Raw genomic sequence first — 13,635 nt, 5'->3', positions numbered from 1 at the left:
CTCTCTCTGTGAAGAACTTTTCACCTTGAGCCTAAACTTCCCCTGGTGCAGTTTGAGACTGTGTCCTCTTGTTCTGGTGCTGGTTGCCTGGGAGAAGAGACTAACTCCCTCCTGGCTACAACTTCCTTTCAGGTAGTTGTAGACAGCAATAAGGTCTCCCTGAGAGAGAGGATTAAGGTCTCTTCTCCAGGCTAAACAATCCCAGCTCCCTCAGCCTCTCCTCATAGGGCTGTGCTCAAGGCCTCTCCTCAGCCTTGTTGCCCTTCTCTGGACACATTCAAGAGTCTCAATGTCCTTCTTAAATTGAGGGGCCCAGAACTGGACACAGTACTCAAGGTGTAGCCTGACCAGTGCAGAGTACAGGGGCACAATGACTTCCCTGCTTCTGCTGGCCACACTATTCTTGATGCAGGCCAGGATGCCATTGGCCTTCTTGGCCACCTGGGCACACTGCTGGCTCATGCTTCCCCCATGTGAATAAGGGAAACTCAACTCACCAATAGAACTGTTGCAAAATAATTTTACCTTCAAACTGCACTGCTGCAGCTCCCTCTGCAGACAAATGATCTCATAGTAAAAGGCATGTAAATGATTATCCTGGCTAATGGTTACTCACAGGCCTTGAGCCTCTGAAGATCAGTGAGTGAATCTCAGCTAATGATCTGATGTGTCTTGGCCATAGGAAGGAAAAGATAAAATGTTTTTACTCCGAAAACTACGAGCACTGCAGAGGGCAAACCAAAACCCTTTTGTGCCAAGGAGACAAGACCAGCAGGTCAGTTTGATAGTTCAGATGCTGCTGTTTCAATTGTGTGCTTGGTACAATTTCATGGGGTTCCTTTAGCCTTCATAGTATCATAGTATCAGTCAGGGTTGGAAGGGACCACAAGGATCATCTAGTTCCAACCCCCCTGCCATGGGCAGGGACACCCCACACTAGATCAGGCTGGACAGAGCCTCATCCAGCCTGGGCTTAAACACCCCCAGGGACTGGGCCTCGACCACCTCCCTGGACAACCCATTCCAGGGTTTCACCACTCTCATGGTGAAGAACCTCCTCCTCACATCTAGCTTGAATCTCCCCACCTCCAGCTTCATTCCATTCCCCCTAGTCCTGTCACTACCTGAGATCCTGCGAAGTCCTTCCCCAGCCTTCCTGTAGGCCCCCTTCAGATACTGCAAGCAGGCTGCCATTTTGGGATCTGTCTGTGTTTAAATTTTCATCTAAGTTAACTCCAGGCAGCAAAAGGATACTGTGGAAATTCCCTATTCACTCCAGACTGGAATTTAGCCTTGGAAGGGCACAGAATAATTGTTACCCTCACTAGACATCATTTATGATTATAAATTGCAAGAAAACATCCCCAACCTGCGAGTGAAATGGTGGTCACTAAAGGATTTGGCCACACTTTAACCTTACCTAGACTAAGCAGGAGGCAGCCTTCCTTCTGTGGATCTGGATTTCCTTAGGGATTTATGAATCCCCCACGAAATCCTCTCAGCTGAGGTAAAACTGAATGCTTTGACCCAACCCCTTTATAAATCCTATACAACATCAAGGTAGCCATCTAACATTGGGGAGGGTTTGATAGCCTACAAAATGTGGATATTCTTGTGGTCAATTGAGATCAGAGTTCAAAAGGAGATACCAGTGATCTCCTTGTGGATCTAGTAGAACAGCCACCTCCCTAAGGTAGTTGCCTCAGGTGTGAGTAGCACTGAACATCCTGGAAAGCAGAATGCAGTACTGCTAATGCCAAACACTTTGTCTTTCAGAGAAACTCATCGTATGACCTGTCCAGGCAACCTGCCCAGAGAATGACAGACTACCCAGAAAGGGCATTTGACAGAAGTCAGAATACATCTTATGAGGTAAGAGGGTCAAAAGAAATCAGTCTGTGCTAGATTTCCCTGTATAGAACTGGGGCATGATATAGCCAGTGGGAGGCTGTTGTACAAAGAGGTCACCCTGTATGTATAGAAATCATTTTAAGGATTAATTTGAGCAGGTAAAAAATGCAATCAGAACAGCTGTTGGAATACTCTTACATACCTGCTTGAGATCTGGAGAGTAGGGTCCTGTTACTGGGATCTTTTTAAATCCAAGAGAACAGTCACATGTGGGAAACATCAACCTAAATCTACTTGTGAATTTTGTTTGCAGTATCCCTACCCTGCTGGGGTCCAGAGGGGGTCTGACTTCCCACTAGGTAAGCAACAAATGCTGAAGGGAGAAAGCAGCTCTTAGGGACTCAGCTCAGTCAAAATGTTTGCTGCAGTACAGACACAGCCTGTACCAGCTGGGTGTAAGAGACAGAGTTGTAGCATCTTGTGTAAAGAGAAAAGAAAAGCTTGGATTTTGGGGGTAAACATTTTCTCTAGGATGTGCTCATTGGCAGCTTGCTGGTGATAATCTGTGGTGGCTTCTGAAGCAGATCACAAACCTCTGTATAGCAGAGTTGAATTCCTGTGGGTAAATGGAGCCACTTTGCCTTATGGGAGCAGCCATAGGCAAGAATATGACATTACATTGCAGATGTACTTCACACCTTGGTGTCTCAGAACAGTCAAGGATGTGGAGCCCCTAGGACCTTGCTTCTCTGGAACAAAAAAGAAAAGCTACAGAAACTTGCATGGAAGGTCAAACTGCTCCTGGCTTACACAGATGTGTAACCACTCCAAAGGCTGGACAGATGAGAGACACTGCAGGGGGTGTTTCAGTGGGGGTGGTTGTTATGCAGACAGCAGCACGGCTAACATTACTTCCTCTGTGAAAAACAGATTCGGAGGCATCCCAGCCCAGCAGCAGGCCAGGCGTGTCTGAGGCCCTGCTGCTCGCTCTGCAGGCTCGAGAAGCAGCTCAGTGGGAAGACGAAGATGACAACAAATATTTTTGACTGTGAGCAGGCAGAAACAGTCATCAGTGTTAAGTCCCTGACTGGTGCTCTGCAGAAAGCAATACACCTTTCCACTAAGAACTGAAAGAACCTTTCAGATGGTTTTTTTAGTCCCTAAATGGAAGAGCAGATTTGCAGACTGCATCCTGACTGCAGTTGATGATGATGATGGAGAATATCCTGCATGTTTGAGTTGTTTCTGAAGCAGTGATATTCTGGGGACAGGCAGTCTTCCCCCAGGACTGGCTGTCAAGGGTCCCTTCACAGCTGGTCACTTGTTTTTGACTAAACACGAGAAAACCTCTGCCTGAGTGTAGTTAAAAGCTTTAGTCTAAAAAGATTTTTATGTCAGTTCCTTTGTTCAAACTGCTTTTACCTGACCTAAGCCAAAAGCAAGTAATTAGTCAAATAAAACCAGAAAGAAAGAAAAGGGCAATTGCTTCTAGTGACTGAGACACTGTCATGGCTGCAAAGGAACTTGTGTGAGCCAGGTTCAGCTTCTGTTTCATTTTCACTTTTCTGAGACACTGTTTTTTTAATTACAGTCACTCAGAAGCAGATTTGATGTTAAATTACCAGTGCTATCAAGATTCTCATCTGTGTAGAGCCACAAAGCTCACACATCTTTTCCAGGAGAGGACAGGCTGCAAGTGACACAGTTGAGATTTTATCATGTAGGAGACACTAGCTTCAGCTTCTTTTTATTCAGAGCCACAACTTTGCCACAATGATACATATTTTTTTAGCCCATTTTCTACTACTGCCTGCTTTATTCCCCCTTCATTGCCTCAGACATAAAAACACACTATGGAAAAGGCACATCTGTTCCTCGTGCTCATAACTGAGCATGAGCCACCAAAGTACTGGGAAAAGGGCAAACTTCACACCCAGGGTGAGGCCAGAGATTCCATTTTACCAGCCTTTCCTACACGTACAGCTGTGCTGCCCGAGTGTGAGCCTAGTGTTTGCACCACGTGCAATGACTCAACAATGCTGGCAACTTGAGCAGCAACAACAAACAGAACTTGGAGCAAGGGTCACTTGCTGTGAAGGGCCATTTTGCTCTTCTCATGGCTGCTCTGGGAGTGCCTGTTGAACACTGTAGTAAAGGCAGAGATTATAGCACTCATGGTTGAGGGCATAAGGTGTACACGCTGTGTGCCAGAAGACTGACAGTGTTGGTTCTGCAGTGCAGGAGCACTTTCCTGTCCTCCCTGGGTTCTTTCAAACAGGCTGGAAAACAAGAAGATACTCAAGCTTTATTCACTCATTCTCATAGTCTTCACGTTGAACGTGGAAAGATGACTTTGGTTTTGCTGCCAGGATGCAGCACAGCCACCTTTCTATGTTGTAGGAGGGACATGCACTCAACTCTGGTTTTGCACCATTATTTTCAGGTTCTGTTCTGAGAACAGTAATGTACATGCTTTTAAGATGCCATAAATCAACCTCACATTATCATACAACAGACCATTTAAATTAGCAAGATCAAGGCATGATTTTCCATCCTGTCACCAAAAGATACTGACATAATTAATAACCAATAATTAATAACCAAGATTTACACAAAACAAAGGAGCAGTCTGAGAATTCTAAAGCAAGCTGTGCATATTGCCCAGCCAGCTGGTCAGGTCTCATCCTGTTACAGCACCATCTCAGATTGTGAATGGCTGCACCTTGGCTTTGTCCAGCACTGTAACAGAGGGGATCCCTATGCCCAAGATCAGACCTTGCAGCAGAAATAAAACTGCAGCTCTTCCTTTTCCCTGGCTGCATCTCTCTGGATGGTGGGGCCTGAGCTGCCCATGTAAGCGAGCTGGTTGAGGTTGGTTGAGTGTCTGAAGGGCACAGGTCTAGTAATGAGGATCGCAGTCTTCCACCAGGCTGTCTGTGATGTAGCTGGATTCAAGGACAGTTTCATAGTAGCTCTTTTCTGCAAAGGTGTTCACTGTCCAGGCAACCACTTGAATTCCTTTGGAAGCCCAGTGCCTGACGTACTCTCTGCAAGGAGCAAAGACACCGTGAGAGGAAGGTTGATGCTATATTTAAGGCTAGCTGTGCCAAGGCTTCAACTGAGTGTTAATCTTGTGTCAGAATCACACCAGAAGTGACAGTGCATCATCTTTTCCAATGTTATCTTTTGGTGGTTTATTACTGTAAATAGGCCAAAGCAACAGTTTTCTTCCCTTTACAGGTTTAAACTTCTTACATAACGTAAGCTAAAAGATACTAATGGAAAGATAGAGACTTCAAATACTGAAATAGTTTCTTTACCACATGCTGTCTGAACAACCCTGCAGAACACTCAATGGACACATCAATTAGCACAGACTCTGTTAACTCCACCCTTATCCACTAGCAGAACGGTATGGCCTCCTGATGCATTGGCAAGCTTTAACACTTACTGAGAAACAAAGTTTTTCTGTATGAGGAAAGCTGAAACCCCACAGAACCGCCACAAGAAGCTGTGTAAGCTCCAGTCTAGGATGACATCCATCACCAAGTACAAATAATGCTTCCAGAAGGAACTGAAACGGGGCGTCCCGTCTCCAAGGTGGCTCAGGTGCCAAGGCCTGTGCGTGAGAGCTGTCACCACGTTTCTGTCAGCTTGTCTCATCTGGAAGATCAAGGAGAAAAGGATAATTCAAACAAAAGCCAAGCAGTGTTAATTATATATGGACATAGGTTAGACACAAAGTGCCAGCTTGTGGCTGGAGCTTTACCAGACTCCTCCTCTTCCCCCAGATCCTTTTGCAGCTCTTTTAGAAAGCTGTTTATGATCTCTTAGGTGTTGGTTTTTTTCCTTTAAGATATAGAAGTGACTGCAGAACAGCCAGACAATGGAATAAACTACAAGGTGAAGAGACTTGGAAACAAGAATCACAAAAGAGTTTTAAGAACAGCCTACATTTAAATAAGGACATGAGGGTTATTTAACAAGTGCCTTGTGCACAAATCCTTGGCCATGTGCCAGCTGTTAGAGCTCTGCACTTTTCTCTCCATAGCTTTCACAGTGAAGGGGATGGCTGTAGATTCATGATGTCTGCATCCACTAAGCATCAGAATAATCTCATAAGATTATGCAGGAGACTTAATTTATGCTTCATTCGTTCAATTCATGGCAATTTTAACAACCTCCAAGTAACCTGGGACTGGGAGCTGCACCTCTCACTGAAATTCCCAGACAGAACTGAAAAAATAAATAAAGAAAAATCCCCAATAAACTTTTAGAAGGCATCACCTTATAAACAACATCTGGCAGGAAAGAACAAACCACGCTGCTGTTGTACAACCGCGGGAATTCCAGGTAGAGCTGTCTGAGGGCCTCCACTGCCTGCCAGCGAGACACACACAGATGTTATCTTTACACACAAACTGCTGTTTACACTGCAAAGTCACTTGAGAGTAATCCCCTTCTAAAATACCTCCCTGTTTTGTTGAACAAGATTGAAAGAGAAAGGTGGGGGGGAGAAGAAAACCAGCATCTTGTTGATACCACAGAGACAGAAATGACATTTCCTGCAAGAGAAGTCCTTCTCCTGTTTTTGTTTACAGCAGGGAGTGGCATTCACAGTATCACAGTATAACTAAGGTTGGAAATGACCTCGAGGATCATCAAGTCCAACCTATCAACACAGACCCCATGACTAGACCATGGCATCAATTGCCACATCCAATCCCCTCTTGAACACCTCCAGGGATGGTGACTCCACCACCTCCCCAGGCAGCCCGTTCCAATGACGAATGACTCGCTCGGTGAAGAACTTCCTCCTCACCTCGAGTCTAAACCTCCCCTGGCACAGCTTGAGACTGTGTCCTCTTGTTCTGGTGCTGGCTGCCTGGGAGAAGAGACCAGCCCCTTCCTGGCTACAACCACCTTTCAGGTAGTTGTAGAGGGCAATGAGGTCATGAGCCTCCTCTTCTCCAGGCTAAACAATCCCAGCTCCCTCAGCCTCTCCTCATAGGGCTCATTCCCAGTGTCTGAAATACCCTTACATACATTGGGGATACAATTCTGGAGTACTACCTAGGGTTTAGTTCAAGGGGAAAAATGAATGCATTTCCACATCTTGCTATGCTAAAGAGAAGATATTGCTATTCTAATCTGCATAAAGTGTTAATTATTGATCATCTGTATATCCCTTTATACATAAGCAGGATCCCCAGCTGGAGGCTGAAGATGAAATCCCAGCTCCCCTCTGTACAGGCAGGGAATTCACTTTGCTCTCACAGTGAGCTGTGAGCTGAATGCCACATTCACCCCAGTCACATCCTGACTCTAAGCTACAGCTGCTGAGAACAATGGAATGGGATGAGGGAGCAGGGAAGACATCATCTTTGCTTTGACAGCCCAGCTTTGGTTGATACAAACAGCAGCTCAGTCTCACTCATCAGAGAGGAAACTGTAGCACACCTAGCAGTTTGAGACCAACATAAAAGAAGGTTAGAAACCCAAAAGAAAGGTGAAGGAAGGTGCCTTATAATAGTCAGTGGTACCTGATTTGCATGGCCTTTGACATCAAAGTAGATGGTAAGATTGTGCTGCATAGACTCCACAACAGCTTCTCTCAGAGTCGGCACCTTTTCACCCTGGAATTTGCTCCTGTAGAAACAGACAACTCCTCACTAGCATGCTGTCAAGATACACATGAGCAGACACATGGGCACACAAATCCCCACCTAAACACAGCTGTTTCCTACAGATCCCTGAACATGGTTTGCTGATCACTGGCATTAGAAGTGGGATCGAGCTCTGCTAGCAGTGGCAGCGGTGGCTCTCTCTCCCAGGGAAAGGCTGCACACCTTCCCTCCCAGCATCTCACTAGGCAGTTATACTCTTCCAAATTCAAGGTCTAATCCAATGCTCACTGACCCTGTGTCCCACACCAAAACACTAACTGCAGCTCTTCATCTTCTTCCTCAAGTACCACAAACAAACATTTAGGCCCAACTACTGAGCACCTAGCCACCCTCTTCACCCTGCTTTGACTGCACTCCATAGCCCTGTGCCAGAAATGCAGGCCCCAGCAGGGGATGTAGGAGAAACAGCTTCCCAGAACAGTAATTATTCCTGATAAGATGGCAGCAAACAATGGCCTATCAGCAGTAACTGCTTGTGTGGGAGTTCTCACTGTGTGGTTCAGGTGATCACCTTTCCAGTAGCAGACAGGCTAGATGCTGCTTGTGCCACAGACTCACAGGTGGTACATTTACAGGAGTCTGCAAATCCCTAATGCAGCATCTCAGAACCCTATAGTTCCTCTTCTAAAATAGATTCACTTAAGAGTACTGTAGAAGTGTCATTTTGAGCAAGATTTTTGTAATGTATAAAAACATTCTTCCCTGCATACTACTCTCAAGGACCTCATCAGCCCCTGGAGTCGCAGCTCCTACCTGAGACTACCCCACAAATCTGTCCAACTCCTTTTCAGCAGTATAATCCTGATGCTTAGAATCTCCAAGACACAATCAGACAAGAAGTACACGTGAATAAAATTAACTTTAGAAGCAATTGCTGAAGACAACACTAAAGATACTGAGAGTTTCACGATATGTCAGTGTCCTGAAGTCATTTCAGGGGAAGCTCATGTAGAGATTAACTCATTTCATCATGGATTTTGTCCTTGAAAGCCAATTATCTTGACTGTGCTTCACTGTTCCTACTGCAAGAATGGGTAGGGAGCTACAGCCTCATCCACTTCCAAAGCCAAATGAGAAGGAATGTATTGGGCTGAGTTTTAAACTCACAAATATTTTCACCAGGGACAGATCAATAGTTTAGTTCCTCATGCATGTTTGTTTCCACTGTTCACTAGTTTCAGAAGGCAATAGCTCAATTACCACAGCCGATGTTTTGCAGATGGATTGAGCTTCCTCACTGCATCAAAAGTCAAGTCCTGCAGTCTTCCAGAGCCATCAGTTGTCCTTTCTACTGTGTCATCGTGCATTAGGATGGGAACACCATCTGCAGTAAATTCAACATCCAGCTCCACACCCGTTGCTCCGTTCTCAGCTGCCTTAAAAAAGAGAAAAAGCACACACACACAGAGCAGGAGAGACAGCTTTATAGATTTAATACAGCTCCAGCTATAATGGTAAATAATAACCAACTGTTAATTTTCTTTTCAATAAGCTTTAGCTGCAGAACAAAGCAGGTTTTGTCCAAGTTACTGTGAGAAGGATTCACAGACCAGCTGAAAGCATATAGCCTATTTTACAGATTAAACCATGGGTATAATGTTTTGGTCTTGAGATTCAGGCTGTTTCAGGATGAAAATGTAGAAAAGAATCCTGCTCTTTCCTTCTGGTCTAGTAACTCCTAAGTTATGCTTCACTGAGAGAGTCATTAGTCATTGGAATGGGCTGCCCAGGGAGGTGGTGGAGTCGCCATCCCTGGAGGTGTTCAAGAGGAGATTGGACTTGCCATGGTCTAGTCATGAGGCCTGTGGTGACAGGTTGGACTCGATGATCCTCGAGGTCTCTTCCAGCCTTAGTGATACTGTGATACTGTGTGATACTTTCTGAAGTAGAAAGGAAGCAAATGCTTATAGTTTGTATAATTTATAGATTAGTACTTAGAAGCCAGAACCAGAGCAGGCCAACAGAGCATGAAGTGCGTGCACAAGGGAAAGCCATCATCCCCTTCTTACTGGCACACAGATGCAGGATCTCCTTTAAGAGTCAGATTGGCCACTCACGTGCAGCATGGTTGATCCACCATATGCAGTAGACACAAAACTTCCCAGAAGCACCACCTACCATGTTTGTACTAAACAGCAGATGTATCTGGGCAACTCCCTGCTCCTATCTGAGGAATTCCCATATCAGAAAGCAGTAAGCAGCTTAGAATATTTCATACACCTTGCTCCTGCCCAGGCTCCTTCCCAGAAACCACTCAGAAAAGCACCTGAGTGCATTGCAAGCAAGAGTAATTGTTCTGAAGGCCAAATGCCCTCCCGGGAAAAGGGCCAATGTACCAGGAAAACAAAGGCCAGCTATGCACTAGAGGTTTTGTCAGAAGTATCTGCCAAGTAAGGATCTCTATTGTGCAGTTTCAGACGTAATAGCCCTACCTTGGCCAAAGGCAAGGAACCATCAGAGCAGCACCATGCAATCCTCTTGCACTACATTACAGAATGCTAAGCATGATTTCTTTTGATTCCCCCAAAAAATCTTGAACCACGATGCCTTGCAGATGAGGCAGCATGAAGGCTGTAGACAGTGAAGTTTTCAAAATGTCAGAGTGCCTCTAACTGTGGATTCTTGTTACAGGTCTTTAGGGATTAAGAAGCAAACAACATCTTTCCAAGTCACTGCCTGCTCTCTCTAGTCTGTTGCCACGCCAGCAAAGTACAGTATTTCATTATTTCTGCACTGCTAAACTACTCATCAGCACCAAGGATGTAACACAGTGCCCACAAAACTCGGACCTGATCAAACTGTTCCCAGTCCCTTTGGGAAGGAAGGCTTGACCAGCCACACAGCCTCCTGCGGCAAGTCAGAGCACGAGAGAGCCACTGGGATGGGAGGCTCCGTGCCTGCTGAAAAGGCACATCAGACAGAACCACAGGCCCGTACTGCGGCCCGCCGCCTCGGCCTCTCACCCACCGGATACGCGCGGAGACAAGCTGCCCGAGGCTCGCTCTCTCTGCGGAGCATTCGGCAGCTTTGCCTCCCCCTCCTCACCTCCTTCTAGGCCGCGCACGGCCCTCGGCGGCCGGGCACGTTAAACACGCCGCCAGCGCCCCCCGAAGCACGGCCGGCGCGCCGACCACAAGGGCACGGAGGCTCGGGAAGGGACGACGGGCATTGACACGGCGAGGCCCCGCTGTGCTGACCTGTCGGATGGCTGCCAGCGTATTCTCGGGCGCGTCGTGCGCGCCGCCGCGGTGGGCGATGCGGGCGGCGGCGCCGTGGGGCCGCAGGACGCGCTGGGCACTCTGAGGCGCGGCGGGCTCCAGGCTGAAGAGGTGCAGCACCAGGTAGAAGCCGGCCGTCACCAGGCAGGCCAGCACCGGGCTGCGGCTTAGCGCCAGCGCCGCCGCCAGCAGCGCCGTAAGCGAGCTCAGCAGGCCGTCCCCATGGCACAGCATGGCGGCGGCTGCGCCCACCGCGACGCTCTGGGCAGCAGAAAACCCACGACTGCCGCCACCACTCTTCACGGCAAGGGCGACGGCGACAGCAAAGGCAACACCGCCATGCCCAGCGTCAGCCAACTAGCATTCAGCCGCCCTCCACCAACAACCAATCGCCGCCCGCCGCTCGCCCGCCTTCAGCTAACCAGCGCGTAGCAGCTGTCACTGACAGCCAATCGCCGCCGGCGAGCACAGAGGGGCGGGCGGTAGGCGGTGAGGGGACGACGAGGGCGAGGCCGGTGGGTCCCGGGGCGGAAAACCTGGAGGCGCAACCCCGCAGGGACGGGGCGGAGGAGCACGGCGAGAAAATCAGATTAATAAGACAAAAAGTGGCACGGACGAAAATCAAATGGTATTAATTCAAGGGAAGGTACCGCTGCCCAAAGAGTGGCGGAAGACCTGCGTGTCGGGAGAGCGTCAAGGCTTTTGTCCTGCCGTGCCAGCCCAGGAATTCGAAATACGCTATTGATTTCCAATTAGCTGCTGTATTTCCTGTAGACTTTCTACATGTTTCTAACTCCAGTATTTATTAGGGAGCGTGTGGGTTTCAAAAGTGTCAACCATTGGGAAGAACGCAGAGGAAAGGGCAACAAGACAGAGGAATTGGTGAAGGTTGAAGATAGTGGATACCTTTAGTTCAGAAACAGAATAGCAAGCAGAGAAAACAGAAGTTTTGTTGATCAGGATGAGGATTTGGACTTTGTGTGTGTGTGTTCTCTGTAGGAAGGGCAGGGGGGAATGACTTTGTAAGTGAGGCTCTCACCAACCAGGGGTGGAAAGGCACCAGGAAATCGTCTACATGGGGTGTCTTCTAAATGTGTAATATATTATTGCTATATGTTATATATGATTATATATTATTACATATTATATATTTACCCTAATAATAAATACATAATAACATATATATAATTATATCTATTTTATAATTGTGTATTATTATTACTATTGTTTATTATTTTAATGTCTGAGGTAAATATTTGTCACCTATTGTCCCACCTGGCTCTAAGCATCTCGGATATTCTTTTCTGCTTATAGTTTTATTTAGAATAAACCTTTATTTAGAATAAACCTTTATTTAGAATAAACCAAACCAGTTTGGAAGAGACCTTCAAGATCACAATGTCCAACCCATCAACCAATCCAGCCCACCCAAACAGCTAACCCATGACACCAAGCACCCCATCAAGTCTCCTCCTAAACACCGCCAATGACGGCGACTCCACCACCTCCTTGGGCAGCCCATTCCAATGGGCAATCACTCTCTCTGTGTAGAACTTCTTCCTAATATCCAACCTGAACCTCCCCTGGCACAGCCTGAGACTGTGTCCTCTTGTTCGGGTACTGGGTGCCTGGGAGAAGAGACCATCATCCGCCTGTCTACAACCTCCCTTCAGGTAGTTGGAGAGAGTGATAAGGTCACCCCTGAGTCTCCTCCTCTCCAGTCTGAGCAACCCCAGCTCCCTCAGTCTTTCCTCATAGGGCTTGTGTTCCAAACCCCTCACCAACTTCGTTGCCCTTCTCTGGACTCGTTCCAGCAAGTCAACCTCCTTCCTAAACTGAGGGACCCAGAACTGGACACAGTACTCAAGTTTTAGGCTTCTGCCATGTGTATCTGAAGAAATGCAGGCAGGTAACACAGGAATATCTCATTAAATGCCCTAGATCTTTAAAAGTCTTTCGATAAATGACAGCATTTGTTAAGATTAAAGCTAGAGATCTGAAATGCTCCTCAATAGTATTTAACATATTGAAGAGGTAACAGATGAAGGAGTTGCTTCTGGAAACAAGAACAACAGCTTTAACATCTCTACATGCTCGCTGGGAGCTATATGCTTCCATAAATGCAAATTAATTTTCCCTGGGCCGAGTGCTGGCAAAGGAGAGTGCATTTTCCACCTGACCTGCCTCAGGGCTGAGCATTACCTGCTCCTCCAGCTGGCTGGAGCAGCAGCTGGCTGCCACCCAGGCAGGAGGGTAGGATGTCTGTAGTGATACCGTGGTGCTGTCCTCAAAGAGCATCTTGACTGGCTCTAGAGTTTATCTTTCTCATCGTGGCGTGTTCAGTGAAACTGATACCTGCTGGCAGCACGTTTGTGGTCCTGCCTGCATAGCCACATGATATTTGATGTGATAAAGCAGGACAGACTTCACGGGGCCAGCAGAACTTGTCTTGGCCTACAGGTGGAAATCAGAAGCCAGAATTGGCTCAGACCTATCTCATGCCTCTGAGAACTGGGGCTACCTTTGCCTGGGAGCTTGCCCAGAAAGTGATAATCTTGGTCTGTCTGGGCTCAGATATATGAAGAGGTTTGTAGATCACAGAATAATAGAATGGTTGGGGTTGGAAGGGTCCTTAAATATCTAGTTCCAACCCCCCTGCCATGGGTGGGGATGATCAGGCTGCTCAAAGCCCCATCCAACCTGGCCTTGACTACATCCAGGGATAGAACATCCACCACTTCTCTGGGAAACCTGTACCAGTGTCTCACCACCCTCACAGTGAAAAGCTTCTTCCCAACATCTAACCTAATTTTCCCTGCTTTCAGTTTGAAAACGTTACCCCTCGTCCTGCTACCACACTCCCTGGTGAAGAGCCCCTC

The 13,635-nt window shown here is 47.1% G+C and overlaps 2 protein-coding genes across 6 annotated transcripts in view; one reads left to right on the top strand and one right to left on the bottom strand.

Annotated features, from left to right (window-relative positions):
• Positions 1-5,306, top strand: part of TMC5 (transmembrane channel like 5) — a 31,438-nt gene extending 26,132 nt beyond the window's left edge. For 2 of the 3 annotated variants that reach the window (XM_068146838.1, XM_068146837.1), the window contains exons 20-23: positions 683-775; positions 1,777-1,872; positions 2,165-2,210; positions 2,782-3,480. In XM_068146838.1, the coding sequence (XP_068002939.1) occupies positions 683-775; positions 1,777-1,872; positions 2,165-2,210; positions 2,782-2,897 (351 nt within the window). In that variant the 3' untranslated portion in view covers positions 2,898-3,480. Of the gene's footprint in view, positions 1-682; positions 776-1,776; positions 1,873-2,164; positions 2,211-2,781; positions 3,481-5,091 lie in introns of those variants that run through there. The other variant, XM_068146839.1, reaches the window with a different exon arrangement.
• On the bottom strand, positions 3,563-11,097 carry GDE1 (glycerophosphodiester phosphodiesterase 1). Of its 3 annotated transcripts, none has more exons than XM_068146842.1 (6): positions 10,736-11,097; positions 8,739-8,914; positions 7,395-7,500; positions 6,139-6,231; positions 5,303-5,514; positions 3,563-4,898 (listed from the first exon to the last, which is right to left on the bottom strand). In XM_068146842.1, exons 1-6 carry the CDS (start codon positions 10,988-10,990, stop codon positions 4,751-4,753), a joined length of 990 nt encoding a protein of 329 aa, XP_068002943.1. In that variant the 5' UTR covers positions 10,991-11,097; the 3' UTR covers positions 3,563-4,750. The 3 variants fall into 3 exon arrangements, with proteins under 3 accessions (XP_068002943.1, XP_068002942.1, XP_068002941.1); XM_068146841.1 differs by having other exon boundaries at positions 8,739-8,910; positions 10,736-10,792; XM_068146840.1 differs by lacking the exon at positions 10,736-11,097 and adding an exon at positions 10,584-10,606.
• Between the last annotated feature and the right edge of the window lie 2,538 nt (positions 11,098-13,635).

Source organism: Melanerpes formicivorus, unplaced genomic scaffold (assembly GCF_026170545.1).
Source record: "Melanerpes formicivorus ecotype bairdi unplaced genomic scaffold, bMelFor1.0.p_v2 SCAF_14, whole genome shotgun sequence".
Lineage (NCBI taxonomy): Eukaryota > Metazoa > Chordata > Aves > Piciformes > Picidae > Melanerpes > Melanerpes formicivorus.
The sequence above is the reverse complement of the archived record's forward strand: the minus strand, read 5'-3'. Positions and strand labels throughout refer to the sequence as shown.

Bases quoted from the DNA above. Each gene is read 5' to 3' on its own strand.
- GDE1 (XM_068146842.1), bottom strand. From the start codon at position 10,990: ATGCTGTGCCATGGGGACGGCCTGCTGAGCTCGCTTACGGCGCTGCTG. The intron at 5,515-6,138 runs GTGATGCCTTCT...TTGATCTTCCAG, and splicing joins TGCCAGATGTTGTTTATAAG to ATGAGACAAGCTGACAGAAA. The intron at 4,899-5,302 runs GTAAGTGTTAAA...TGCTCCTTGCAG, and splicing joins CAGAAAAACTTTGTTTCTCA to AGAGTACGTCAGGCACTGGG.